The sequence below is a fragment of the Oryx dammah genome, unplaced genomic scaffold (assembly GCF_014754425.2).
Source record: "Oryx dammah isolate SB20612 unplaced genomic scaffold, SCBI_Odam_1.1 HiC_scaffold_28, whole genome shotgun sequence".
NCBI classification, from domain to species: domain Eukaryota; kingdom Metazoa; phylum Chordata; class Mammalia; order Artiodactyla; family Bovidae; genus Oryx; species Oryx dammah.
Window position 1 is genome coordinate 25,984,451 of NW_024070212.1, and position 26,480 is coordinate 26,010,930.

General features: G+C 40.4%; 1 protein-coding gene across 1 annotated transcript in view; it reads right to left on the reverse strand.

The window, feature by feature from the left end:
• Positions 1–2,793: 2,793 nt before the first annotated feature.
• Positions 2,794–26,480, reverse strand: part of SLC22A15 (solute carrier family 22 member 15) — a 97,763-nt gene continuing 74,076 nt past the window's right edge. The window contains exons 8-13 of the mRNA XM_040230960.1: positions 23,811–23,896; positions 10,396–10,516; positions 8,823–8,895; positions 6,001–6,189; positions 5,315–5,459; positions 2,794–5,229 (exon numbers count right to left, since the gene is read on the reverse strand). Of these exons, the coding sequence (XP_040086894.1) occupies positions 5,370–5,459; positions 6,001–6,189; positions 8,823–8,895; positions 10,396–10,516; positions 23,811–23,896 (559 nt within the window). The 3' untranslated portion in view covers positions 2,794–5,229; positions 5,315–5,369. The remainder of the gene's footprint in view (positions 5,230–5,314; positions 5,460–6,000; positions 6,190–8,822; positions 8,896–10,395; positions 10,517–23,810; positions 23,897–26,480) is intronic.

Consider the following 26,480-nt stretch of genomic DNA (forward strand, 5'->3'; position numbering starts at 1 on the left):
CAAGCACACTAGGCAAGTACTAAGGTAAATATGAAAGGTATTATGTTTCACTTCTTGCAACTGCATGCTTTAATCACTTTTGTGTCTTCACCAATATTCTTTTCATTTTAAAGTAAAATATAATAGCATAGAAAATACAGTACAATGCATTTAGTAATGGTATTATTTTATAAAAAATGACTGGTGACATATATGTACATATGGACATGTATATGTACGTTTGTGTACTACGTGTGGCACAGTGTGAATTGGTTTTCTTCAAAATATCTGAAAACTCTTCCATGACATATTAATAGATACAGAAGAATTTCTGTGTCACAGAATGTTTACATTTTTCAACCTCACTGGCTATTGACAATCTAACTAGATTTATAATATAAGTAAATTTATACTTCTATCAGAATGTGGAGAAATTCCTTCTTCTTTGTATCTTCAAAATGTTGTTTTAGAACTCTTTTCTTCCAATCTAATGGATTTTGAATAACTTAACACTGTTTCAATTTGTATTTCTCTGATCCTCTAGTGAGGCTGTAAATTACCTAAAAATATATTTTATAAGCTTCATCCTTATTTTTCTTTCTGATCAGCACTAATTCTTTCTATATTCTGGATACTGATCTTTGTCTTTTACAGAAGTTGCCAATATTCTTTTCCCCATGTGGTCGCAGAGTCGGACACGACTGAAGTGACTTAGCATTAGCAATCTATTGCTTTGCTTTTAGTTTTGTGGTGTGTCTAGTCATATAGAAAGAAGTTTTAAATTTAGATGTAGTGAAACATATCAACCTATCTTCTTAAAAATGATTTGTGATTTTTACTTTTTGTCTGAAAAATCCATCTATCCCTCAAGGTCATAAGAACATTCTCTTATATAATTTTATAATTTTTTTAAAAAGTTTTACCTTTTTCCATTAAGTTCTTCAATTCATTTGGAATTTTTGTTATGGTGTGTAGAAAGGGTGTAATTCTATCTTATTTTTGATATGGAAACCCAATAGTTGCCACAACAATAATTGAATAATTCAGTTTTTTTCCCCACTGAGTTGTCATACCATCTTCAAAAAATGCCAAACTGTTATATATCCTTTGTCTTGTTCTGAGATTTCTATTATGTTTTACTGATCTGCGTACCTATTGCTACACTCATACCATAGCTTCAAAAAGTTTTAGTATCTGGGAAGTCAAGTCTCTTGCTCATCTTATATTTTTGGGATTGTTGAGTATTTTTGAAGTTTTACTTTTCTTTAACTAGAGTTATTTTTCCAGGTTCTGTGTTAAAAAAAAAAAAACAAAAAACCTTATTAAGGTTTTAATATGCATTGCCCCTGACTGTCAACATTTCTGCTGAAACTACCTCAGCAAAACCAAATGCCTCCATCTTTGTAGACCCCAGTAGGAAAAAATGATCCACCACAAGTACGGCCTCCACCTCACTCCCACATTCCCAATTCCATCTGAATCTCAGTGATGGAAACTTAATTGCACCTAGAAGCCTAGCTGCAAAGGGTGTTTGGGAAATGTACATTTTAGCTTTAAAGCCTTTGCAGTACAAGAAGACAGAGAAGAACCATGGATTTTATGTTATAGCAGGTCATGAAATTGGTTTAGTGGATCACAAATGGCATTTTAAAAGACAAAATGGGACAGAATATAAGCTATCTTAAGAATAAACATGTTTCATGAAAGTTTTATATACATATTTTAATGTATTTTAAATATTTTCATCTAGTAGGCATTTGTAAGGCAAGAAGAAAGAGAAATTGAAACAGAGACAGAGATTAGAAAGAGGTGGAAGAAGAGGAAAGAGAAAGAATCCATTTGTTATTGTGGTCATTATCAATAAAGTCTGAAGGCCAAAGTTCTGGGAAGGTGACAAGATCTTATGTCCCAATTAACCTTATGTACTACAATACCCCTCATCCTGAGAAGGAAGTTTCCTTTTATTGCTTGTCTGCTAGTAGCTTTTATTTTAAATAGGTGTTGAATTTTGTCAAATAATCTTCATGTATCTACTGAGATGGGCTTCCCTGGTGGCTCAGATGGTAAAGAATCTGCCTGCAATGTGGGAGACCTGGGTTCGATCCCTGGGATGGGAAGATTCCCTGGAGGAGGGCATGGCAACCCCCTCCAGTATTCTTGCCTGAAGAATCCCCATGGACAGAGGAGTCTGGTGGGCTAAGTCCATGGAGTCACAAAGAGTCGGACCCAACTGAGCAACTAAGAACATCTATTGAGATAACCATAAGGTCTTTCCCTCTAATATACTACACAGATACATTTTCTAACCATGCCTTATCTTTGCATTTTTCTCCTTCTAGATATATTTTTATAGTTATCTTCTGTTTCCACCAACTCCTTAAACTTGCTATAGCCCCTGTCCCAGAAACCACCCAGTTACTAGCATATTCTATATTTGTTCCATTTGTCAAAGATGCTACGGTATACACCCTGACATATTCTGTAAGAACAAAAGAAAAAGCCTATGTTTTACAATTCTCTATCAAATTCACAAGAAGCCAAAAAAGCTGCATTCTATTTACTGAAATAAATCCTTTATAGATGTCTAGTTTAAGAACTAATGATCTAATAAAAAATTGTAATGGAGGACTCAGTTCTATTAGAAAGCTGCATTTTAATTCTGGTTTAGTAGAGAGAATTATTGCAATGTTTTTGTTAAGAATATAAATCTATTAGAAGTATCTTTATCGATTTGACCTCTATAAAAATACTTGTCCAGATCAAATTTACTTGGGTAGTGTCCCAGGAACATTTATTTGCTTCTCACTTATTGTATTTGTGTTTTTTTCTTTATTTTTAGATAGTAAAGAATGTCTGTTGTCACTTGAAATCAGCCAAATGACAAATACTGCATTTTAATGGGCAGTGGTTTTTAACTTACTGATCAGAAAACTACAGCACAGTTTCTTTCAAGACATCTGTGTGGTGCTTAAGTTCTGGACAAGCTGTTGATAAGATCTTAGATGCTGGAAGCCCTGGGATTTCTCATGTGTCTTACATTTTTCTTGTTGCTTTTCTGGAGAAAAGAAATTTAATTTTGAATACAATACAGACATTTAAAAGGAAACCTTTTACAAATCATCTGAACAAACAACATATGTTATCTATGATTAAGAGTTTTCCAAGAATTTAATCAACACAAATGTACTCATGTGCACAATCTCCACAATCACTATTTCTCAACAGTTAACAGCAAAAAGGAAACAAAATCTGTTTTTATAAAAGGCAAATTATTAAACTTTGCCAAAAGACCATCAAGAAAGAAACACTAAAGAAATGTAGTGGCACATCTGACACGAGCAGCTGGAAGTCCAGCCTTAGCGACATGTGTTCAGACTGTGTTTCCTTCCCTCCCTTCTTCTACCCTAGAGTTGGAAAAAGAGAACACTCAGGGACAGAACTAATGGAATGCTTATTCATCTAGTCAGAGGCAGAGGGAACCCCAGTGCCGACAGAAAAGATGGGCTACCAGTCGGTCTTCAAAGAGAACAAAGCCACAACACTGGCTGTCTCTGGGTGTTGAGTCTATGAGTAGTACTTTTTTTTTAGCTTCTAGTTTCCCCATTTTTTGATAATGGGGTTATTACTCTTATAATGCAAAGAGGCTGACAACCAGACAAGAATCACCATATGTTAGCTTATTGTTTTCCATTTAACGTCACAACAAAGAGCTTCTAAGTGTCCTTGTAAGTTCTTCCTTTCTTCTTCTCTTGATGGTGGGCAGGGTCTCCATCTCCCAGAGAAAGATGCCAAGATTCCACAGTTTGGGGGTTTGGGTCAGATTTGCCTGTGATGGCCAAAAACGATACTGGCAGTTCTACAGCTTCCTTGATGGCTAGAAACAGCAACACATAGTGTGTTCTGGGCACAGCGGAGAGAAATAAACAGTAGTAGAGATGCTTCCTATTTATAAAGAGCCCAATACCTAAGGGCATGAAGGATATAAAACACTTTAACAAATACAAAGGTACAGGCTAGTATAGTACAAACCAAGAGGCAAGTGGAAGAAGACAGGAGAGGGCTGGAGCCAATTCGAGGTGAGTCCTCCAAGATTTCCAGAAACAGACACAGTGATGACTTCTATTTCTAATGAAATTTCTTTTTCTCCAAGAGATTAGCAGAAATGGAAATTCTGAAAACACAGAAGCGGTCCCAGTTGGGAAACTGACCTAAAGCAATGCTGTCCAAGCTTGTTGACTCCAAGATAACACTTCCTTTTGAGATAACACTCGAGTTTCACAGGAAACACTTCTGGCACATGATTTGAGGAAACAGAGTATGACTGATTTTATTTGAAAGCCAGTGGTACTTAACGAAAACCAACATTTCCTAGGAAATTCCTGCGCCTTCCATTCTAGCTAAACTAAACAGGCTGGGGCTGACCTAGGACTAAATGAGTTCAAGTCCTTAAAGGTTGCCCAAGTTCCTCCATGCACAACACTGAAGACAAAACAAACGGAAAACTGTGAAAGATGACATTCTTTTCCTCCTTATTAAAAACGGCATCTTTTTTCTCCCCTTTAAACATCCAAGGGCTCAACAAATGGGCTCAACATGTCACTTTTTAACTTCCCTTCCCCTCTATAAAATGTCATCATTTACTGGGCACGTTTGGAAGTTTTGCTGGTACTAGAATCTGAGATGGAAATTTACGTATCAAAGGGAGCTGCTGGGGGTGGGGGTGCAGACACACCTTGGACTCTGAACATTACTTTGGTGCAGCTGGATTTTTCTAGTGGGTCATCTGTCGGACTAACACGAGGAACTGGAACCAATCACTGAACCAGGGACCAAGCTGAGGGCCCAGATTTCATCTCCTGGGGTAAAGCTGGAGGGCCTCAGGTCACACAAACAATCTCGCAATGCTTTTCTTCTGGCACAAAAATGAATGCAATGCTAACATCAGCTTGCCTCCAAAGATTCCTGGTGAGGAGCAATCGAGACAGGCAGATGTCAAATCTGGTACACAGATTCCATCTTAATGGTGAGAAGAAATTTTACATATTTGCCTTTAGGTCACAATGAAGTTGAAAGGCAACATAATCAAATGTCTAGAAACAACTGAGCTTACCACTCAGGCATGCAGAATTGAGCAATCTGGCCAAAGGTCATGATTCTGCACTATATCTCAATTGTAGGCCAAGTGATAGCTTTTCACTCAAAGCAGTGATGTCCTGTTCACGGAACTCTCTTCTCCAACTTCCTTGGCGCCTATAAAACATCAGGCCACACTGAGTACCTTGTTTGTTCAAGCCTTTCTTTCCACAGCTCTCTGCAATTTCCCAGGAGCACCTGCCCTCGACAGAGGCACAGAAGATGACCCTCTGCTTCCGAGGAGGAACCTGGGGCTCTCACTTGATCATCTGAGTCTCCTCATCCGCATCGTAAAACTCTTCCTCTTCATCACTCTCGCTCCCTAAAGGGCTCTCCTTGTCCACAGACTAAAGCAGGAGAGAAGAAAAGGGCAGGGAAATGGTGTCATGACATTTCTAAAATTAAATTACTGTCTAGCATTCAACTGACAAAGGTACTCTGATGATATTTATTCCCCTAAGAATTAGTCCCTAAAGTGTTCTAAGAAAGCTAATGAATCATCTTTCTTTCCCTGAAAATTATCTGCAATTAGATCCCACCTTTGTTTTCCAGCATTTTTGCTCAGTTCTATTACTCTAACCAGGTGGCTTTCCAGGTGGCCCAGTGGTAAAGAATTCACCTGCCGATGTAGGAGATGCAGGTTGGATCCCAGGGTTGGGAAAATCCCCTGGAGAAGGAAATGGCAACCCACTCCAGTATTTTTGCCTGAGAAATCCCAGTATTCTTGACTGAGAAACAGAGGAGCCTGGCAGGCTACAGCCTGTGGGGCTGCAAAGTCCACGTGACTGAGCACACACACATTACTCTAAGCAGACATTCTTTCTTTTTATTACCCCCAAACTGTCATCATGTAGTAAACCAGAAAGATTAAGAACAATTATGTCATACCTGAGGGGGATCCAAAGTCTGTAAAGATAATGCTTCCTCCCCCAGCCTCCGATATGAGTATACTTGAAGGTCAGAAAATGTCTCCAGCAATGGGCTGTTAAGGGTTTCTGGCAATAATAAACTCAGGAGGCCTGAGGTCAGCCCTGTGGCTCCAAAGACAATGAAGGGTAAAGACCACTGCACATACTTCTGTGGGGATAGGGAGTGGAATGAAAACAAACAAAAATTCAGTGTTAGTTTCCTAGCAGATGACGTCAGCAGTCTCATGACTAAGGACCTGCCATGTTTACTGTCCAGGCCCTGCTTTCCCACTAGAATACACCACACAGCCTTCCTTCTCTTCCCATAGAGAACTACCGGGGGAAACTAGAGCCAGTCCTCAGGCACAGAGATGCAACTGAGCAGATAAAAAGGACTTCTGGCTGTGGAGCGGAAGCAGCAGACTGTTTTATGCTCGGGGCGGGGGCTGTGGGGTAGGGGCAGCGAAGACACATGGCCAGGGTGCATGGTGAGCCAGACACTCAGCCACTCCGCTTGCACTCCAGGCGAGTGGCCTGTGACATGATGATCTCCACATGCAGGCGACACTGCAAATGAACTTTTAAAGTTCCCAACCCTGGAACTGGCCAAATAGTCTCATACACGTGTGCTGATTCCCTAAGCACCAGGACTGAGAGGCTTGGGGTTAAAGGTGTAAACATCCTTAAATATTCAGGACTGATTTCCTTTAGGAAGGACTGGTTGGATCTCCTTGCTGTTCAATGGACATGAGTTTGAGTAAACTCCGGGAGTTGGTGATGGACAGGGAAGCCCGGCGTGCTGCAGTCCATAGGGTCGCAAAGAGTCAGACACGACTGAGCGTCTGAACTGAACTGAACACCCTGAAAAGGAAGAGAAAAGCCTAGAGAAACCTACACATATGGTTTTGCTATGCTAGCAGGCTGATCCAAAAGACATTCTCAGGAAAATTTAAATACAAACATGTCATTTCAAAGATAACATTATGGTCCTTGCAGGACTGGGCTCCAGGAGATTCCTGAACTGATTATCATTCCTAAATTCCTGCATGGGAACCACCTAGTTTTGTCATCCCTGGTTTGGGCTTCTAAATTCTGTGGCTAGTTAGAATGTCTGCTTTGGTAATCTTTTCCTGATTTTTCAAAGGTGATGACATGATGGAGGAGGAGAGGGAGGCATGGGGAGGAGGAGAGGAGGACTCCGGCCCTCTGCATGCAAACACGTGACCACACTGCAGGTGTGTGATTGAACCAAGGGGAACACTCGCCTCTTCTCAACTTAGCCGGACTCAGGGGGAAACACCGTGTTGGGTTTTATAACGTTCTAGGACAGCCATCCCAAACCAGGCATCTTTAACGATAAACACCTAATGTTGGACACATTTTGCAGACTGGAACTAGAAAGACCTATAAGAAGGGTCTTGTGATCTAAAATTGAGTGTGAAACATGGAGAGATGTCTCAGGGAACAGTCAATTCTTACTTCACGTTGGGTCTGTTTCTTTGACTTGCTTTTCATTGCTTTTGTCATTATAATCATACATAATGGCCTGCCTCAGAGAACCCTGGGCTTCTCAGGTGGCGCTAGCGGTAAGGAACTTGCCTGCCAGTGCAGGAGACATAAGAGACACAGGTTCGATCCTTGAGTCGGGAAGATCCCCTGGAGAAGGGAATGGCTACTCACTCCAGCGTTCTTGCCTGGAGAAATCCAAGGACAGAGAAGCCTGGCAGGCTACGGTCCACAGGGTCGCAAAGAGTCAGACACGACTGAAGCAACTTAGCATGCACGCAGCACACAAAGAACCTTGCTTGAGGGTTAAAGTGCCATCGTTCGACTCACAGAAAGATAATGTGACCCTGGCCACCTGTGAACTGCTGCCAAGAAAGAAGAGATTAACACATCCCCTCTGCCGGCTGGCCATTCTGGGAGATATTTGCAAGATTAATGGCCTTTTTATTTCTTCATCTCCTCTGACTCTGTGTTCTATGAAAGGACCTAGCATTCAGACTCTGACAAGATGGTTCTATTGAGACAGCAGTGGTTAACTGGCCTGCCACTCAGCAAGCAGAGAGAGCCTGGACTCAGTAACAGAGATGCTCAGAAAAAGGAAGTGTATCCCGCTTCCTCAAGAAAAGAAAAGGCTACAATGGCACTTCAGAAATATCCTATACTAAGGTGTGATGAGTCGTAGCCTGAGTGATGAGCGGTTGTCTATAGAACAGGCTCACAGCCTCACATCAAACCTAGTCACGTTTCAACAAGTCTTGGCTGGGAAAGTCCTAGGGAAGACCAACAGAGACGTGCCCAGAGGGGCTCCATGGGATCTTTTGCAGAACATGGACATTTGAAGATGGGATGGAATTTACAATATTCATATCTCCCTTTCACACATTTCGCTTGTAACTTTCTTTTCCAAGTGGTGTGCTTTGTTCTCCTCATTATTTAATACAGGGTACCAATGCCTAGCACATACTGTTATAGTGAAGACTGAATGAGATAATGTATGTAAGAGGCTTAGTACAGAGCCCAGCACACAACAGAAACTTCAGAAATGCTCACTAATCTGCTAACTTACAAATGGTGACAGGAAGGTTCAGGTTGGCATTAGCTGACTGCAATGAACACAGTCAATCCCAGGGAAGGGTCCATCTGCACTGACAGATCCTTAATCTAAAAGGCACAAGGTTCACATTTGCATCAGGCTGGTCTTCAATGGCAGCTGTTTGGTGCCTCTTTCTACTCAAGAGCACAAACATTTACAAAGAAGACAATCAAGAAAAACAAAACTAGGAGGTACAAACCAACCAGTGAGGGGACGAAGGGAGCAATGATCCCACCAACTCGGGAGAACATGGAGCAAGTTCCAAGCCCAACATTCCTGTAAGGTATAAGAAAAAGCAAAACAAACAAACAAACAAAAAAAAACAGTAAGTTCTAGGGAGACAATTTTAAGGCTCTAAGGGATAGCGGGCTCAGAATAACAAATCCCAAAGTGGAAGTACAGGATACTTTAAGTAATACCGCCCATTAGAACTTTCTATAATGCTAAAAATGTTCTGTAAGTTCCCTGTCCAACATGGAAGCCCCCAGACACACGCAGCTACTCAATGCTCAACGTGAGTAAGAATGAGGAACTGCACTTTACGTAGCCACATGCAAGATTGGACAGTGCAGCTATAGAGGCTGGTGAAAAAATAAGCATGTGAATATTTCTTGTTAAATGTCCTCATGTTTTAGGTCTCCTATTAGTTCAAATAGTCAACGAAAAGCCAAGGCTTCGTGGTCTGAAAAGTCTGTCCATTCTTTTAAACTCAACTAATTAGCTACAGAAGGATCAGGCATATAAATAGGAACTGGCTGAACATATTTTCTCAGGAAACCAAGAACATTATCTTTTTGGGAGTGTGGGTATTAAGGAGGGGGGAGGAAATGAAAATGACAATAAGTAGTGTGATCATAGAGCACCCTGTTATCCCAGCTGAATTGTTAACAAGTCCACTTTCACTCTAAAAAGTGTCCCAGTTTGGAACCAAATGGCCATCCTAGTTTTGTAGGCACCGGCCAGAGAAAGCAGTTTCTGGGAATAACCAGGGAACGACAAGCCAATTGCGGATGATCTGATCTCTTACTGGGAAAAAGGCGGACAGAACCACTAGGCTTCTTGCATGGATGAAGGAAACAGAAGGATCCATGTGGAAGGATCCTCAAAAAAGACTGGGAAAATGCTAAATGGGGAACTAAGACCCAGCACACAGAGCCAGTTCTGCAAAGACTAAGCTGCATCTCTGCCCTTCAAATTAGGTTTGGTTTCTTGTTTTCAAACTTATTTTATGAGGAGAAACTTGGAAAGAAATATGTTGAGGCTTTTCTTGGTTTGTTTTTGAATATGTTATTTTTGATATAAGCATGTCCTTCTCCCTAAAAATTACTTTTAACATATAAACATAATATTCACTTATAACTATAAAGGATTATAGTTTTGAAATATGTATATTTTGTGCTAAAATACAGATTCTATGATAACAGGGACCTTGTTCTCTGATCCACTGTGTGCCTGACACAGGAGGGAGGCGTGCTGAGTCACTCAAGTGACTGAAATAAAAACAACATACAAGCGCTATCTGCGTGATGGGATACGCTTAGTGTAGAGTAATTCTCTCACAAGATGGCAGAGAATTCAGCCAAAGATAAAGCAATATTTTCCCCAGCTAATAGGGCAAGACTGAGCCTCCACAGGCCCTGGGTTCATGATTGCTTACTGTGTTGCTGCTGGCCCCCACCAGCTGTGCTCTAGAAGTGAGGACCACGCCTCTGTCAATGCAAAAATCTACAACAAAATGCAGGAAATAGGAAGGAGAAGGGTGAGTGCAAGGCATACCTGATGACTGTGGGGTATAGCTCCGAGGTGTAGATATACACAATGTTGAAGGCAGCACTGATGGTCAGCTTTCCCAGCAGGGACAAGGAATGGCTGTTCACCACTGCAAACACACCTGTGTCTGAGGAAGACAAGCGCCATACCTGTGAGGTCTTCGGTGGAGAAAAATCCCTCTGAATGACACACTTAATTCTGAAGGAGTAAGAGACACTCATGGTGATGTCAAGTAGCAAAGCGGTCGTATAATTGGACACACATGAAAAAGGTTTAGTCATCACAAACGGCACAAAAAAAAATATTTCTCAGCATTTTGGCCAGCCCCAGGAAATCTTTCACAGTAGCTATCATGATGGGTGATTAAACCTGCACAACCTGAATGTCCATTGACAGATGAATGGATAAAGAAGATATATATATGTGTGTATATATTTACATATACAATGGAATATTACTTTGTCATAAAAAATGCCATTTGCAGCAATATGGGTAGACCTGGAGACAATCATACTAAGTCAGACAAAGACAAATACCATGTCACTTATATGTGGAATCTAAAATACGACACAAATGAACATACCTACAAAACAGAACCAGACTCACATATAGAGAACAGACTTCCAAGGATGGGGGGAGGGGAGGGGAAACTTGGGAGTTTGGGGTTGTGTGTGTGCTCAGTCTCAGCTGTGTTAGGGATTAGCAGATGCAGACAATTATATAGAGGATGGATAAACAACAAGGTCCTACTCTACAGCTCAGGGAACTATATTCAATATCCTGTGATAAACCATAATGGAAAAGAATGTGAAAAAGAATATATATGTATAACTGAGTCACTTTGCTATACAGAAGTAATGAACACAACATTGTAAATCAACTATATGTCAATTAGGCAAAAAAAAACAAAAAAAAAAAAACACCTGCACTCACTCCTTAACGACAGAGCTCCCTGAAAATGTCTGTACTGGAGTCAAGTAAGTGTCACAGAAGTCGTAAGTTCTACCTATCTACAGGTATTACCTGCCTCTCCTTTCTTCCCAACCTCATTCAACAATCAATGATGTAAAAGGCAGGTCAGCATGAGAAGCCCTGATACATGAGAGGAGTAAATTCCCCCAAACTCCGATCTTCAGTTTGTATTCCGTGGCGTTCCACTGCAAAGATAAGGAATAATCCCACTAAACTATTACCAGAAGATATACATTAATGTTCCTTAAAGAACAAGATTCTAAATATGGAACTTTTTTTCATCCTTCCTCCTCCCCAACTTCTTACTTGGATTACTAATCAGTAATGATATTTGAGTTTCCTAATGTAACCTTTTTTTTTAAACACACAGTGCAAAAATACAGTTTATGCCAGTTCATTTCCCTATCTAAAATGCTATCAAGTGTCCAGTGGTTCTTTCTTTTTATTAATACTATCTTCTCTGGGATCTTACAATGTAATTACTCCTCAAAAATATTTAACCTCTTCCCTTCAGCAACCCACTAACCTCCACCTTCAAAATAACACATTTTTCCTTCTACAAAAATACCAAAAATTCTCATCGGCTCCATTGCACTTTTCCTCACTTCACAATCAAACACCTCCAATGAGTGACCCTCCCTTTCCTCAAATGCACCTGCCTTGTGACTCACTACAATGTGGCTTCCAATACCACCCTCTCCTGAAACTCCTATTCTTGAAGGTCACAGCAATGTCTTGATCACCAAAGTAATTGCTTCTCATTCTCCTTGACATTTCTGTGTAATAGAACATGGCTGTCCCTTCCTTGGGACTGCATACGTGGTTCATCAAAACCACTCTTCCCTTAAATAACTCAAATGCAATATCCTCTCCTGCCCTTGACATTCATGGCCCCTATTCCCCAATCCACGCAACTGGCATGTTTCAGACACTCTCTTGTAGTTGCTTACTTTTCTATTTTGTCTGCCCCAAATATATTTTGACTTCTCTGAGGCTAAGGCTTTGTTTGTATGTGTTTCCCTCATGGCACCTCCCATAGTCTGATGCACAGAGGTGCTCACTAAATATTTAATGAATAGATAAGTGTAAAGACTATGACAGGGATTAATTTAAGTGAAGAGCATCTGTGTTCATGCTCTCTCAACATCTGAAGAGGGAGGCACATAATACACCCCATTCCAAAATACAAGTTTCACATTCCCAGCTTGACTATGAAATAAATCTTCATCTACTTTAAAGATGGCGTTCTAAAGATGATGTTCTGAATGCAGTGGCCCAGCACTGCCAAACTCGACCATCTGGGGCCTGCTTCTCTTCTGCCAGGCTATTTGGAAGACTATCTCAGCGATTTTAAGTACTGAATATATTATTTCAAGCCATGAGGTGCTTGCTTCTGGAAAAAGAATCATGTTCAAGGTATAGGACTGGACTTTGATATCTAAAAAATTCAAGTAAACCAATAATGAGGGCAAATTAAAATCATCAGTGATTTTTCAGGAAACCGGGAGAGTCAGGAATTGTCTTGAGTGGCATTGAAGCAACCAGAAATGTGCACATTTGCTTGACTGCAAATGATCTTTGGGACTGTTTTCAACCCACACAGGATGGCATCTTTCAGAACATCTTTAAAACAGCTTAGGGGATTGTCATCCTGAAAATTAAATTCAAATAATATGTCGCAGAGGGCGACATCTAAACACCCACAAGATCCCAAGCTGAAAGATGTCTCCCTGGCAAGGTTCAGGACACTTTCAGCCATGGTCCATCTGAGGAGCCCAGCTCCAGCCACATACCCACAGGGTGCTCCCATCAGCCTGACACCTCATCTGCTGCTTGAAACTTCCCCTCTATGTTCCTGCCAATGGAGTCTGCAGTGGCCACCTGAACGTGGGGAAGCTCATTTCCCCCAAAGTAGCCCATGTCAATTTGAGACAGCTCTGATTACTACAAAATGATTTCTTAGCCTTTTCCCTGTGGAGCTGCTGGGCTGTTGGTCATCATGAGTCAATGATGAGGTAGGCTTTGCAGCCACTGGGCTGGTTCCCTGGATTTCTGACCTTGGTTCTTTATCCGAAAATGAAATCATATATTATTGGCTATTTATAAATGTTCAAAGTGACTGTTGAGAAAAAAGAGTGTTTTAAAAGGAAAAATTAAGCTCAATTATCTTTGTGAGGGAAAAAACAGAATTTTCAAAACATTTATATCCTTCAAAGTAATGAACTTAAAAGGCTTTAAGTTAATTCCAATGACGTAGCTACTGAGGATGTCATTTTCAGAACTAGTTATCTGAAGTTTTCTCAGAGTCCGTTGGGGTCACCAGAATACATATCTCAGTATACTATAGTCACACTGCACTTGACCCAAAGAGTAAAAGTTCAACTTTATCATCCACTTCATTCACTGGATGATTACAGTAAATTTCTACTCTTTGTGAATATGCTAAAAATCAATTTTGTGAATATGTTAAAAATCTATCAGAGAGCTCTAATGCTTCTGAAATTAATCCACGACCCTGCGTGTATCAGAAGGTTATACTTTCTTCCTTTGTTGGTGGTGAGTAACTCATTGTATGTATATAACACAATTTGTTTATCCATTCCTCAGCTGGGGCGCATCTGGGAACTATTATATACTATGAACATTTTTACCAAAGTCCTTTCATGGATCTCTGCTTCTGCTTCCACTGGGTATATAGGAAGTTCTATACATTCGCTCTTATGCCAATACCAAACTTACCGTTGTTGCCTTTTTTTTCTTTTTCTTGTTTTTAGGCCACACTTCGTGGTTTATAGGATCTTAGCTCCCCAACCAGGGGTTGAACCCTGGCTACTGAAGAGAAAGTGCTAAATCTTAACCACTGGACCACCAGGGAATCCCCCAGGTTGTCTTGATTAATACAAATTTGTAACAAGTTTCAAAATCCGGTAGGATAAAATCCTCCAACTTAATTTTTCTTGATAAAAAATTATTTTGGATATAATTTGCATTTCCATAGAAATTTTAGTATTAACTTGTCAATATGTATCAACAAAAAGAAGCCTGATAAATATTTTACTGGGATTGTGCTGAAGATAAATTGATGTGGGGAGAACTTGACATCTTACATAGTATTTCCTGATCCTTGAGTATAGTAAACTCTTCATTTATTTTATTATCACCGTTACCACCAATTCATTTATTTAGTCTTCTTCAATTTCTCTCAATGTTTTATATTTTATAGTTTTATATAGGTTTTGTACATATTTTTAAAATTCTATTCCTAGATATTTAATATTTTTTTTTTCAAAATAGCATTGTTTTGTTTCAATTTTTTGTTTATTGCTGCTGATGCTGCTAAGTCACATCAGTCGTGTCCGACTCTATGCAACCCCATAGACGGCAGCCCACCAGGCTCCCCCATCCCTGGGATTCTCCAGGCAAGAGTACTGGAGTGGGTTGCCAGCCTTCTCCGTGTTTATTGCTAACATACAGAAATAAAACTGCACCAAAGACTGCTAAATTCATTTATTTATTCTAATTGATTTTTTTTTTAGTATTTTCTATGGAGACAATCATGTAGTCTTACGAATAAAGACAATTTTAGTTCTTTGTTTTCCAATTTGGATCCCCCTAATTTCTTTTTAATTGCCTCACTGTATTTGCTAACAATTTCCATAATTCCAGTAAAATGCTCCAAAGAAGTGGCAATCCTTGCCTTGTTCCCTGATCTTAGGGAACAATAATTTGGCTTTTCACCATTAAATGTGATGTTAGCTATAGGTTTTCTTTTATCAGGCTAAGTAGACTTCCAGTTGCTGTGAGATTTTTCCCCCTTGCATTTGCACCATACTATTGTCTTTTTATTCATTTTAAAAAATCTTTAATTGGAGGATAATTGCTTTACAATGCTGTGTTGGTTTCTATCTTACGTCAACATAAATCAGCCAAAGTACACATATGTCCCTTCCCTCCTGAACCTCTCCCCCACCCCCCATCCCACCCCACCCCAACCTTCATCACAGAGCACCATGTTGAGCTCCCTGCCTCTATGGCAAATTTCCACTCCAGTATTCTTGCCTGGAGAATCCCCAAGGACAGTGGAGCCCGGCAGGCTGCAGTCCACAGGGTGGCCAAGAGTCGGACACGACTGAGCGACTGAGCCTGGCGCAGCATCTGTTTCGCACGTGGTAATGCGTGCATTTCCATGCTGCTCTCTCAGCTTGTGCCTCCCTCTTTCCCCGCTGTACCCAGAAGTCTGTTCTCTGTGTCTCTACTGCTGCCCTCAAATACGTTCATCAGCACCATTTTTTCCAGATTCCATATATAAGCATTAATATATGATGTTTTTTTCTCTTTTTGACTTACTTTATTCTGTATGACAGGATCTAGGTACATCCACCTCACTAGAGCTGACTCAAATTTGTCCCATCTTATGGCTAGGTAATATTCCATTGTATATATGTATCACAACTTCTTTATCCATTCATTTGTTGATGGACATCTAGGTTGCTTTCATGTCCTGGCTATTGTAAATAGTGCTGTAGTGAACACTAGGGTACATGTGTCTTTTAGAATTGTGGTTTTCTCAGGGTATATGTCCAGCAGTGGGACTGCTGGGTCATATGGTAGTTTTATTCCTAGTTTTTTAAAGAAATCTCCATACTGTTCTCCATTGTGGGTATATCAATTAACATTCCCACAACTGTTCAAGAGGGTTTCCATTTGTCCACATCCTCTCCAGTATTTATTGTTTATAGATTTTTTTGATGATGGTCATTTTGACCAGTGTGAGGTGGTACCTCATTGTAGTTCTGATTTGCATTTCTCTAATAATAAGTGATGTTGAGCTTTTTTTTTTCATGTATTTGTGAGCCATCTGTATGACTTCTTTGGAGAAATGTCTGTTTAGGTCTTCTGCCCATTTTTTGATTGGGTTGTTTGTTTTTCTGATATTAAGCTGCATGAGCTGCTTGTATATTTTGGAGATTAATCCTTTGTCGGTTGCTTCATTTGCAATTATTTTTTTCCCATTCTGAGAGCTGTCTTTTCATCTTGTTTTATGGTTTCCTTTGTTGTGCAAAAGCTTTTATGTTTAAGTAGGTCCCATTTGTTTATTTTTGTTTTTATTTCCATATTGTAAAGAATGGGTGTTGAAGTCTCACAAGTGCTTTTCCTACTGTATTGAAAGGATCATATAGTTTGTTTTTCCTTTTGGTCTTTTAATATGGTGAATAACACTGATTAGCTTTTGAATGTTAAGCCAACATTGCATTTGTGGGATAAATCCTGCTTGATCATAATGCATTACCCTTTTTATTTATTGCTGAATTGAATTTGCTAATATTTAGGTAATGATTCTTGTATCTATATTAATGAGAGATACTGACCTGTAGTTTTCTTAAGTCTTTGTTTGGTTTTAGTATTAGGGTAACTGCTGGCCTCACACACTGGGTTGGAAGAGTATTTTTTTTTTTAATTTTCTGAAAGAATGTGTAGAATTATATTATCTCTTCCTTATGTGTTTCATAATTTATCAGTGTTTATAATTATGTGTTTCATAATTCCAGCCATCTGGGCCTGGAATTCTCTTTGTGGAAATGTTTTAAACTACCAATTAGATATCTTTACTAAATAAAGTGGCTATTCAGCTTACCTTTGTTTCTGTACAATTTGGTAGTTTGTATCTTTCATTTTGCCTAAGTCGAACTTATTGCCATAAAAATGTTTATGCCAATTTATGCCAAAAATATCTCCTTATAAAAGCCTACAATTTCTATAGTGATGTCCCTCTTTCATTACTGATATTGGTAATTTGTGTCCTCTTTCTTTTTCCTTTATTAGTTTCAGTTCAGTTCAGTCACTCAGTCGTGTCCGACTCTGCGACCCCATGAATTGCAGCACGCCAGGCCTCCTTGTCCATCATTAACTCCCGAAGTCCGCCCAAACCCATGTCCACTGTGTCAGTGATGCCATCCAACCATCTCATCCTCTGTCGTCCCCTTCTCCTCCTTCCCTCAATCTTTCCCAGCAACAGGGTCTTTAATGAGTCAGCTCTTCACATCAGGTGGCCAAGTACTGGAGTTTTCAGCTTCAACATCAGTCCTTCCAATGAACACCCAGGACTGATCTCCTTTAGGATGGACTGGTTGGACCTCCTTGCAGTCTCAAGAGTCTTCTCCAACACCACAGTTCAAAAGCATCAATTCTACAGTGCTCAGCTTTCTTTATAGTCCAACTCTTACATCCATACATGACCACTGGAAAAACCATAGCCTTGACTAGACGGACCTCTGTTGACAAAGTAATGTCTCTGCTTTTTATTTATTTATTTATTTATTTATTTATTTTTTGTCTCTGCTTTTTAATATGCTATCTAGGTTGGTCATAACTTTTCTTCCAAGGAGTAAGCATCTTTTAATTTCATGGCTGGCTGCAGTCACCATCTGCAGTGATTTTGGAGCCCAAAAAAATAAAGTCAGCCACTGTTTCCACTGTTTCCACTGTTTCCCCATCTGTTTCCCATGAAGTGATAGGACCAGATGCCATGATCTTCGTTTTCTGAATGTTGAGTTTTAAGCCAACTTTTTCCACTCTCCTCTTTCACTTTCATCAAGAGGCTCTTTAGTTCTTCACTTTCTGCCATAAGGGTGGTGTCATCTGTATATCTGAGGTTATTGATATTTCTCCTGGCAATCTTGATTCCAGCTTGTGCTTCCTCCAGCCCAGCGTTTCTCATGATGTACTCTGCATAGAAGTTAAATAAGCAGGGTGACAATATACAGCCTTGACGTACTCCTTTTCCTATTTGGAACCAGTCTGTTGTTCCATGTCCAGTTCTAACTGTTGCTTCCTGACCTGCATACAGGTTTCTCAAGAGGCAGGTCAGGTGGTCTGGTATTCCCATCTCTTTCAGAATTTTCCACAGTTTATTGTGATCCACACAGTCAAAGGCTTTGGCATAGTCAATGAAGCAGAAAGAGATGTTTAGCTAGAGGTTTATTGATTTCATTGATCTCAAAAAAACAGCTTTTGGTTTCATTGGTTTTTCTCTATTATTCTCCTGTTTATATTTTTATTGATTTTTACTTTATATTTATTATTTCTTTTCTTTTGCTTTGTGTTTGTCAGTCTTTTTTTTTTTTTAATTTGCCTTTTATTTTCTTAAGGGAGATGCTTAGATAACTGATTTGAAAACTTCCTTTTAAAAAATGTATTATTTTTGGCTGGGCTGGGTCTTCGTTGCTGCATGTGTGCTTTCTTTTTTTTTTTTTTTGCACGTGTGCTTTTCCTAGCTGCAGTGAGCCGGGATAACTCTTGTTTGGACCATGGGCTCTAGGCACGCCAGGCTAGTTAGTTGTGGCACACGGGCTTAGTATCCCGTGGCATGTGGGATCCTCTCGAACCAGGGATTGATCCCATGACTTCTGCATTGGCAGGCAGATTCTTAACCACTGGACCATGAGGGAAGTCCCCTCTGATACATTTTTTAACTACACTAATTTCCCTTCAAACACTGCTTTACTGCATCCCACAAACTTGATACATTGTACTTTGTTTATTTTAAAATACTTTCTAATTTCCTTTTTGATTTCTTCTTTGACCCATGTTTTTTTTCGAAGAATGGTTTTTAAAATCCAGGATTTAAGGATTTGAGGATTTCCTGATACCTTTCTACTACTGACTTCTAGTTTAATTCCCCTTTGGTCAAAGAACTCATTTTTGTAAGAGTTCAATCCTTTTAAATTTATTGAAACTTGTTTCACGGCCCAGAACATAGTCTCTCTTGGTACTTGTTCTGGGTGCACTTTCCAGACAGAATGCATATTTGTGTTTGATAAATGTCAATTAGTTCATGTTGGCTGTTTAAGTCTCCATATCCTAATTCTCTTGTCTACTTTTTTAATCAGTCATTGAGTCATTATAAATATCCAATTATAATGGTGGACCTGTCTGTTTCCCCTCTCAGTTCTATCCATTTTGCTTCCTGAACTTTGATTCTGTTATCAGATGCACACACAATCAGAACTGTAATATCTTTCTGATGAACTGACCACTTTTTCATTAAGCATTATAGTTCTCATCAAATCTGGAAAGTAGTCGACCATAATTTTTGCAAGTATCTTTTTTTTTTTTTTAACTTTCTCCTTCTTAGGTTCCAACAGCATACATGTTGGGTTTGGTGTTGTCCCATAACTTTTGTTTGTTTCATTCTGGAGTGTGTTTTGCTATGTCTTCCTCACTGATTTTTTAAAGAATTTAATTGTTTTGGCTGCACTGGATCTTCATTGCTATACTGGGGCTCTCTCTAGCTGTGGTGAGCAGGCTGCTCATTGTGGTGGCTTCTCTTGCTGCAGAGCATGGGCTCTAGGTGTGTGGGCTTCGTAGCTGCAGCTTACGGGCTCAGTGGTTGAGTGCATAGGCTTAGTTGTTCTGCAGCATGTGGGAACTTCCCAGACCAGGGTTTGAACCTGTGTCCCCCGCACTGGCAGGTGGACTCCTGACTGCTGGACCACGAGGGAAGTCCCCTCCTCATTCATCTTTTCTTCTGTTTTTCATCTCAGTCACTGCTTTTATTTTCATATAATGTATGTTTCATCTCTAGATGTAATGTGTGCCTCTTTTTCTGTCTTCTATTTCTCTGCCCATTATGATCATGCTTTCTTCTGTCTTTGTAAACATATGGCATACACTTACAATGGCTGTTTCAAGGTTCCTGCCTCCTCATTCTGTTGTGTCATTTGTGGTTCTGTTTCTATTGACATTTCCCCTTGTTGTGGGAGATACTTTCCTGCTTATTTGCACACCTGCTAACACTGACTGGTGCCATAGGTTATGCCACTGGCTACACTGTTAAGTGCTAGATCATGTCATATTCCTTTACATATTGATGCTCTTCTTCCTAGAATGCAGTTAAGTGACTTGGAATCACCTTACCTCTGAGTGTCTTAAGTGCTTTTAGAGCAGGCTCTGCTATACTAGAATAGCCTATCATGTTGGGTTCCTTTGGCCCAGGAAGTCTCGCCCAATGCTCCACATTTGGCTAAAGAGAACACAAACCAGGCATGGCCCTATGTTCCAAGATTTGTTCTACTTGTTCCTTCTGTTCCAGCCTCAGGAGCTGCCTCAGACGCATGCCAGATCCAAAAGCAGCCAAGGGCTCAGAGATCTGCTGCAGATCTCTGGGGTTCTCCCTAAATATACCTTACTCCTCTCCAGGATTTTGCCCAGAAAATTCCAGCTGTACTGGCCTTCCCAAGCTTTACTATCCATCTTCTCAATTCGGCTCCTGCTTGGCAGGCAGATTCTTTACTGTCTGAACCACCAGGGAAGCCCTCAATCAAGGATAGCGATCAGGTGAAATGTATGACGACCAATCTGCGGAATAAATTAGTGGCTACTTGGTAACACTGCCCCCAGGGGAGAACATCTACTTAGAGGCCAACCAGGGTGCAAATAGGCACTGAACAGACACACAGGCTAAGGAACGCCAAGCAATCTATTTCCTAGCTTACTGGCTGTCTCTTCTAGAGGCACACCTATGTCTGTGCCTCAGACACTGAGCACCACGATCATACGCAGATGCTAAGAAAGAGCTGGGAGGTAGAGGGCCACCTAAGCTGGCAGCAAGGAAAGCGTGAATGTATGCTTAGTAAGGAAAAGTGAGGGCAAATGAGCAGAAAAGCAGTAAGAAGGTGAGTGGTCACCAGGCTCGTGCACAAGATGTTAACACAAGGTTTTGAATGGCCAGGTCTCTTTCTTCACATACATTTACTGGAAGTTTCGTAACAGGTAGCCTAAACCTCGGCCCTTTGAAAAAAACCGAGCTTTAAAAGAAAGCCATCAGAATATTTTAAAGAGTAAATATGAAAGGTTCAAAGAAAGTTTAAGGAACAAATATTTTTAGCTCAAAGTACATGACTGAAGTGACTTAGCAGCAGCAGCAGCAGAGAAGACTCAGGAATAACTTAGATGACTCCCTGCAAAGACAGAAAGGATTATGCAAAAAAGGGGTGACCATATGTTCACTATCTCTAGCGATGAATAAAATGAAAGGAAATGGGCTCAGTTGTAGTGGAAGAGGCTCATTCTAACACTGTAATGGCTATTAAAAATAGAGACAATTTGCTAAGGAACATTACGGAATGTCTTTCTCTGGAAATCTTCAAAAATAGACAACATCCACTTTTCTAAGTATGTCATAGGAATCCTATTCCCAGGGCACATCTGTGGGTGTGTGAGACTCTGCTGTTACGTTTGTTGGCATGATCCATGAGGGGCTCAGCTGCTGTCTTAGGACAGATAGGAAGTGAGCAGACAGTGATGACCAGTCTAGCCCAGAGACCACAAATCTGCATTCCCTTTGGCTCTGTGTAGAAAGGGCTGTGTGTAGAGTCCCACCGTGTGGGTTACCTGGAATTCAGATATGTGGGAGAGAGGAAAGACATGAAGTGGCCAGGCTTGCCTAAGGTGTGACAGCTTATAGATGCATTTAGAGTAACAAGGAAGTTTCTCTCTATAAGAGACAATTACAGGTAGAAAACACCTGAATTTCCAGGTTGTCTATGAAAAACAGAATCTGTTGAACTGAGCACTGCAATGGTTTGAAGCCCATCAGTGCCTCATTCCAGACAAACAGAACTGGGCACTTAGTTCTCCAAGCTCAAGGCAGGGCAACAGTAGAGAAGTTTCTCCTTTCACTAGCAGAAGCACAGGTGACAACTTTCTTAGCAGTGAGAGAAGTAGGCAAACGTACTGAATTCTCTAGTTTCCAGGATTCCATGGAAATCACTATAAGGCTGATCTAAATACTGAGTAAAATCCTAACTAGAACCAACAGTGCTCTGGTCTTAAGGCACAGAACCTCAGGCGGCAGCCAACAGCACAGCAGGTGGGCCGGGGCTACAGAACTACGGCATGTGGCCTTGGCGTCTTCGGTGGCCCTTGAAGAGAAGCCATCGCCAAAGCAGCACCTAATACATGACATGCTCTGACAGGAAAGGAATTCTCCAGCTGCATTTCTAGCAGTTATCAAAACTTTATGTTAGGGTGAGCCTGGATGGGAGGGGAGTCTGGGGAGAATGGATACATGTATATGTGTGGCTGAGTCCCTTTGTTGTCCACCTGAAACTATCACAACTTTGTTAGTTAGTTATACGCCAATATAAAATAAAAAGTTTAAAAAAAAATAGAATTACTTTCAAGCAACAACCACACAAAAAAGTTTGTTAGAGAGTTTCCTGGCAGTCCAGTGGTTAGGACTCAGAGCTTTCACTGTTGGTCCTTGCATACTAAGTCGCTTCGGTCATGTCCGACTCTTTGCAACCCTATGGACTGTAGCCCTCCAGGCTCGTCTGTCCATAGGATTCTCCAGGAAAGAATACTGGAGTGGGATGCCATGCCCTTCCTCAGGGGATCTTCCCAACCCAGGGATCGAACCCATGTCTCCTGTAGCTCCTGAATTGCAGGCAGATTCTTTACCACTGAACCACTGGGGAAGCCCAATCTGCTGGGCCTGAGTTCAATTCCTGGTTGGAGAACTAAGACCCTATAAGCTGCCCAGCTTAGCACCCCCTTAAAAACATTTATGTTAAACCATTTCACAATGATTCTCACCTAAAGAACAAGCTCCATGATGCAGCCCTAACAAAATCGAAAAGCCTCTAAAACAGGGTTTTCATTGTACCCTATGCCCCAGAAGCAGAGAGTTCATTATGACCCATTTCTTCTCTGTGAAAATCACTGCTAAAACCACAGTTCTTGATGCAATAGAGGGCATGCCTCAGGTGTGCTACTGCAGAAAAGAAATTGAGGAACAGCATTATCTACAGAATTTCTACAGAAGGGCAGAAATCATGTTAGAAATGAATGCCAAAGGGACTTTTCTTTAAAGCTGTGTTTACATAGCAACGCGACGAATATAAAACTAGCAACGTTTCCTAAGGATGTTTTATTCACACTTTACAAAAGACTGAGAGAAGGTCAACCATCACCAATATTATTCTTATTCTGCTCTTGTTATTATCAGGGTGCCTTGGAAGTACTGATGGAGATGCTGAGGGGTGCCAAAACCACCGTGGAGGACCGGTGCCTCTCATCTCCAGTCTCGTGATTGGCTGGACCGAGGAGGGCAATCTGCAGCCTTGGACAGAGTTTCCTTCTGTGCAGAACTAAATGGCCCTCATCATCATCAAATAAACAACTCTAACAACACCAGTACTGCAGTCCAGACACCCCAGATGGTAGCTTAATCGCCTGAAAGAATTAATAGTGCACCTCTAAGCACATTATTCACCCAGAGAATAGTTTAGGCAATGGAAAGAATCTGGCCCATTATACCCCACACAATTGCTAAATAATATGCAATCACAGAAATGAAGCATGGCATATGGTAATCTCTCCACTATATTGAGATTCATTGTAATAAAAGTGCTGTTCAAAACCCCCATGTAGAAATTGGAAAGGCATACCTTTCTTTTCTGGAAGAAAGATGACAATAAGACAAGCCAGTCCTCCGAGGCACAGAAATGCTGCCAATGTCCGCTTCCGACCAAACCTAAATAAAACAAAGAAGTTCACGTCTCTCTAGAGAAACTTACACATTCATTTCCTCCATCCCCCAACCTTCCTTTTTAAATGTCCCCACTTTTATTACATGTTCATCTTTTCTTAAGGAGTGGATAGCAAATGTGACTGACTAAGAGATGACTTAAGCAACCATCACAAAGCAAAGGAAAACCAGCTGGATGGCAGGATTAAATGATGTGTGTGGGACAAGAACAGAGAATCATCCCATCTACTTTTGTGAGTGCTTACTACATTCTAGGCACTATCGGAAATGCTTTCTATCATCTTACTTAATGCTAATAATCAACCTTTAAGACATGTGCTTAAAGGTTCTCCATCTTCTAGAAAAGAAAACTGAAACATGGAGAATTTTAGCTCATTTATTCATTTTCTGGTTATTTGTATCTTAAGCAGTTAAAATTTTATACACCTCTTTTTCTCTTAAAAAGACAAACAGAAGGAAATTTCTTGTTAGTGTATCAGAATTAAGTGAAATTCATTGCACACTTTCTTGGGAGAAATAATTTTCAAATAAGAGCTCTAGACTTGAAAGAAAGATATGAACATTCATAAGCCTTCCTTTACTAGGCAATGTGCGAGGTCCTCTGTGAGGAGCTTCAGTGTTACTTGGTACTTTTATGATAATTTTTCCAGGGGACTTTCACAGTCCCTGGTTTAAGGATGAATACATCGAGGAACATAACTTCTCAAAGTCATTAAATTAACACGTGGCTAAGACAGGTCTGCCCGACCCCCAATGTGGTGCTCCTTCCCTCTGCTCCAGGTTTAACCCTGACTCCAGTGGTGGTGGCCGGGGCACAGGGAAGGATGCTGGTCTCCAGGCTATCTCCAGGCTATTGTGCTTGATTTAACAGTCAGCATCCAATGTCTTTCAAGTGAGAGGCATCATTCAAGGCAGGCAGTAGGGATTCAAAGACATACAGGACACCCCATGGACTCTGTCCTCGTGACACTTTACATGGGTGTCAGAGGGGGGCACAGGAAGCTACAATAGGAAGAACACCTGAGGGGTGTCTGGAACAGATTTCTGAATACGTTCCCTGACTCAGCCCTTGGACCATGAGTACACTCAGTCATGAAGAGAGGGGTCAGCAGAAGCAATTGGGACCAATCCCCAGAGAAAAGCCTTTCAGTTGAATGGAATCTAAAACTGCCCTTTAAAATAAGCTGACCTCAACACCCACAAGGACAGCATCCAGTGCATGCTAAAGGAATGATTTTTTTTTTTTTTTAAGAAAAATGATGACTTCTAGAAAATGAGAAATGGTATAAGCCAATTGATTTCTAGCTCACAATTTCCAACTGCCCTGGTCAGGGGTTTAGTAATAGAAGGAATCTGAGAAAGCCAAGGAATGAGTGCTCTATAAAAGAACTTTTAAAAAATATTTCAAAACTGTGCTCACTGACTATGATTGGCAAAAGCAGGATCTATTCTTCCCATCAACAAAGTCCAGTGGGACTTAAAAGGAAAGAAAAGTCTTTCTCATTCCTCCAGTTCTTTGTCTTATGTGAGAGCTTCTAAATGACTGTGAGTGGGTCATGAAATTCTGATTGGGTCATGGAGTTCTATGTATGTCGAGCTGATATTCTCATGTGTTGGGATGAACAAATTACAAACAGCCTGCTCAAAAACAGTTGGGTGGTAACGTCTTTTAATATTGGATTAAAAATCTATGAAGACCTAAATAGACATTTCTCCAAAGAAGACGTGCGGATGGCCAATCAACATAGGAAAAGATGCTCAACATTGCTAATTATTAGAGAAATGCAAATAAAAACCATAAGATATCACCTCCCACCAGCCAGAATGTTCATCATTTAAACTCAACAAACAATAAATGCTGGAGAGGATGTGGAAAAAAGGGAATCCTCCGCACTACTGGTGGGAATGTAAATTGGTATAGCTGCTATGGAGAACAATATAGAAGTTCCTTAAAAAGATAAAAATAGAGATACCATATGATCCAGCAATCCCATTCCTGGGCATAAATCCAGAGAAAAACAGAAAAGATACCCTGCACTCCAATGTTCACAGGAGCACCATTTACAGTAGGTAAGACATGGAAGGAACCTAAATGTCCATCAACAGATGAACGGATAAAGATGTGATACATAAATAAAATGGAATGCTACTCAGGCATAAAAAAGAGCATAATAATGCAACATGGATGAACCTAGAGATTATCATACTAAGTGAAGTAAAGCCACTTAGAGAAAGACAAATATCATGATATCACTGATATGTGCAATCTAAAATATGATACAAATGAACTTATTTATAAAACATGAACCTAGATATTATCATACTAAGTGAAGCCAGTTACTTAGAGAAAGACAGAATATTACTTACATGTGGAATTTAAAATGTGACACACATGAACTTATCCACAAAACACAGACATAGAGGACAAACTTCTGGTTACCAAAGGGGAAGGGCGGGGAGAGATAAATTAGAGGAGTTTGAGACTGGCAGACACAAACTACTATATATAAAAGAGATCAACAACAAGGTCCTAGAGAGGGTAACGGGCACGAAGGCTAGGGGTCTCCAA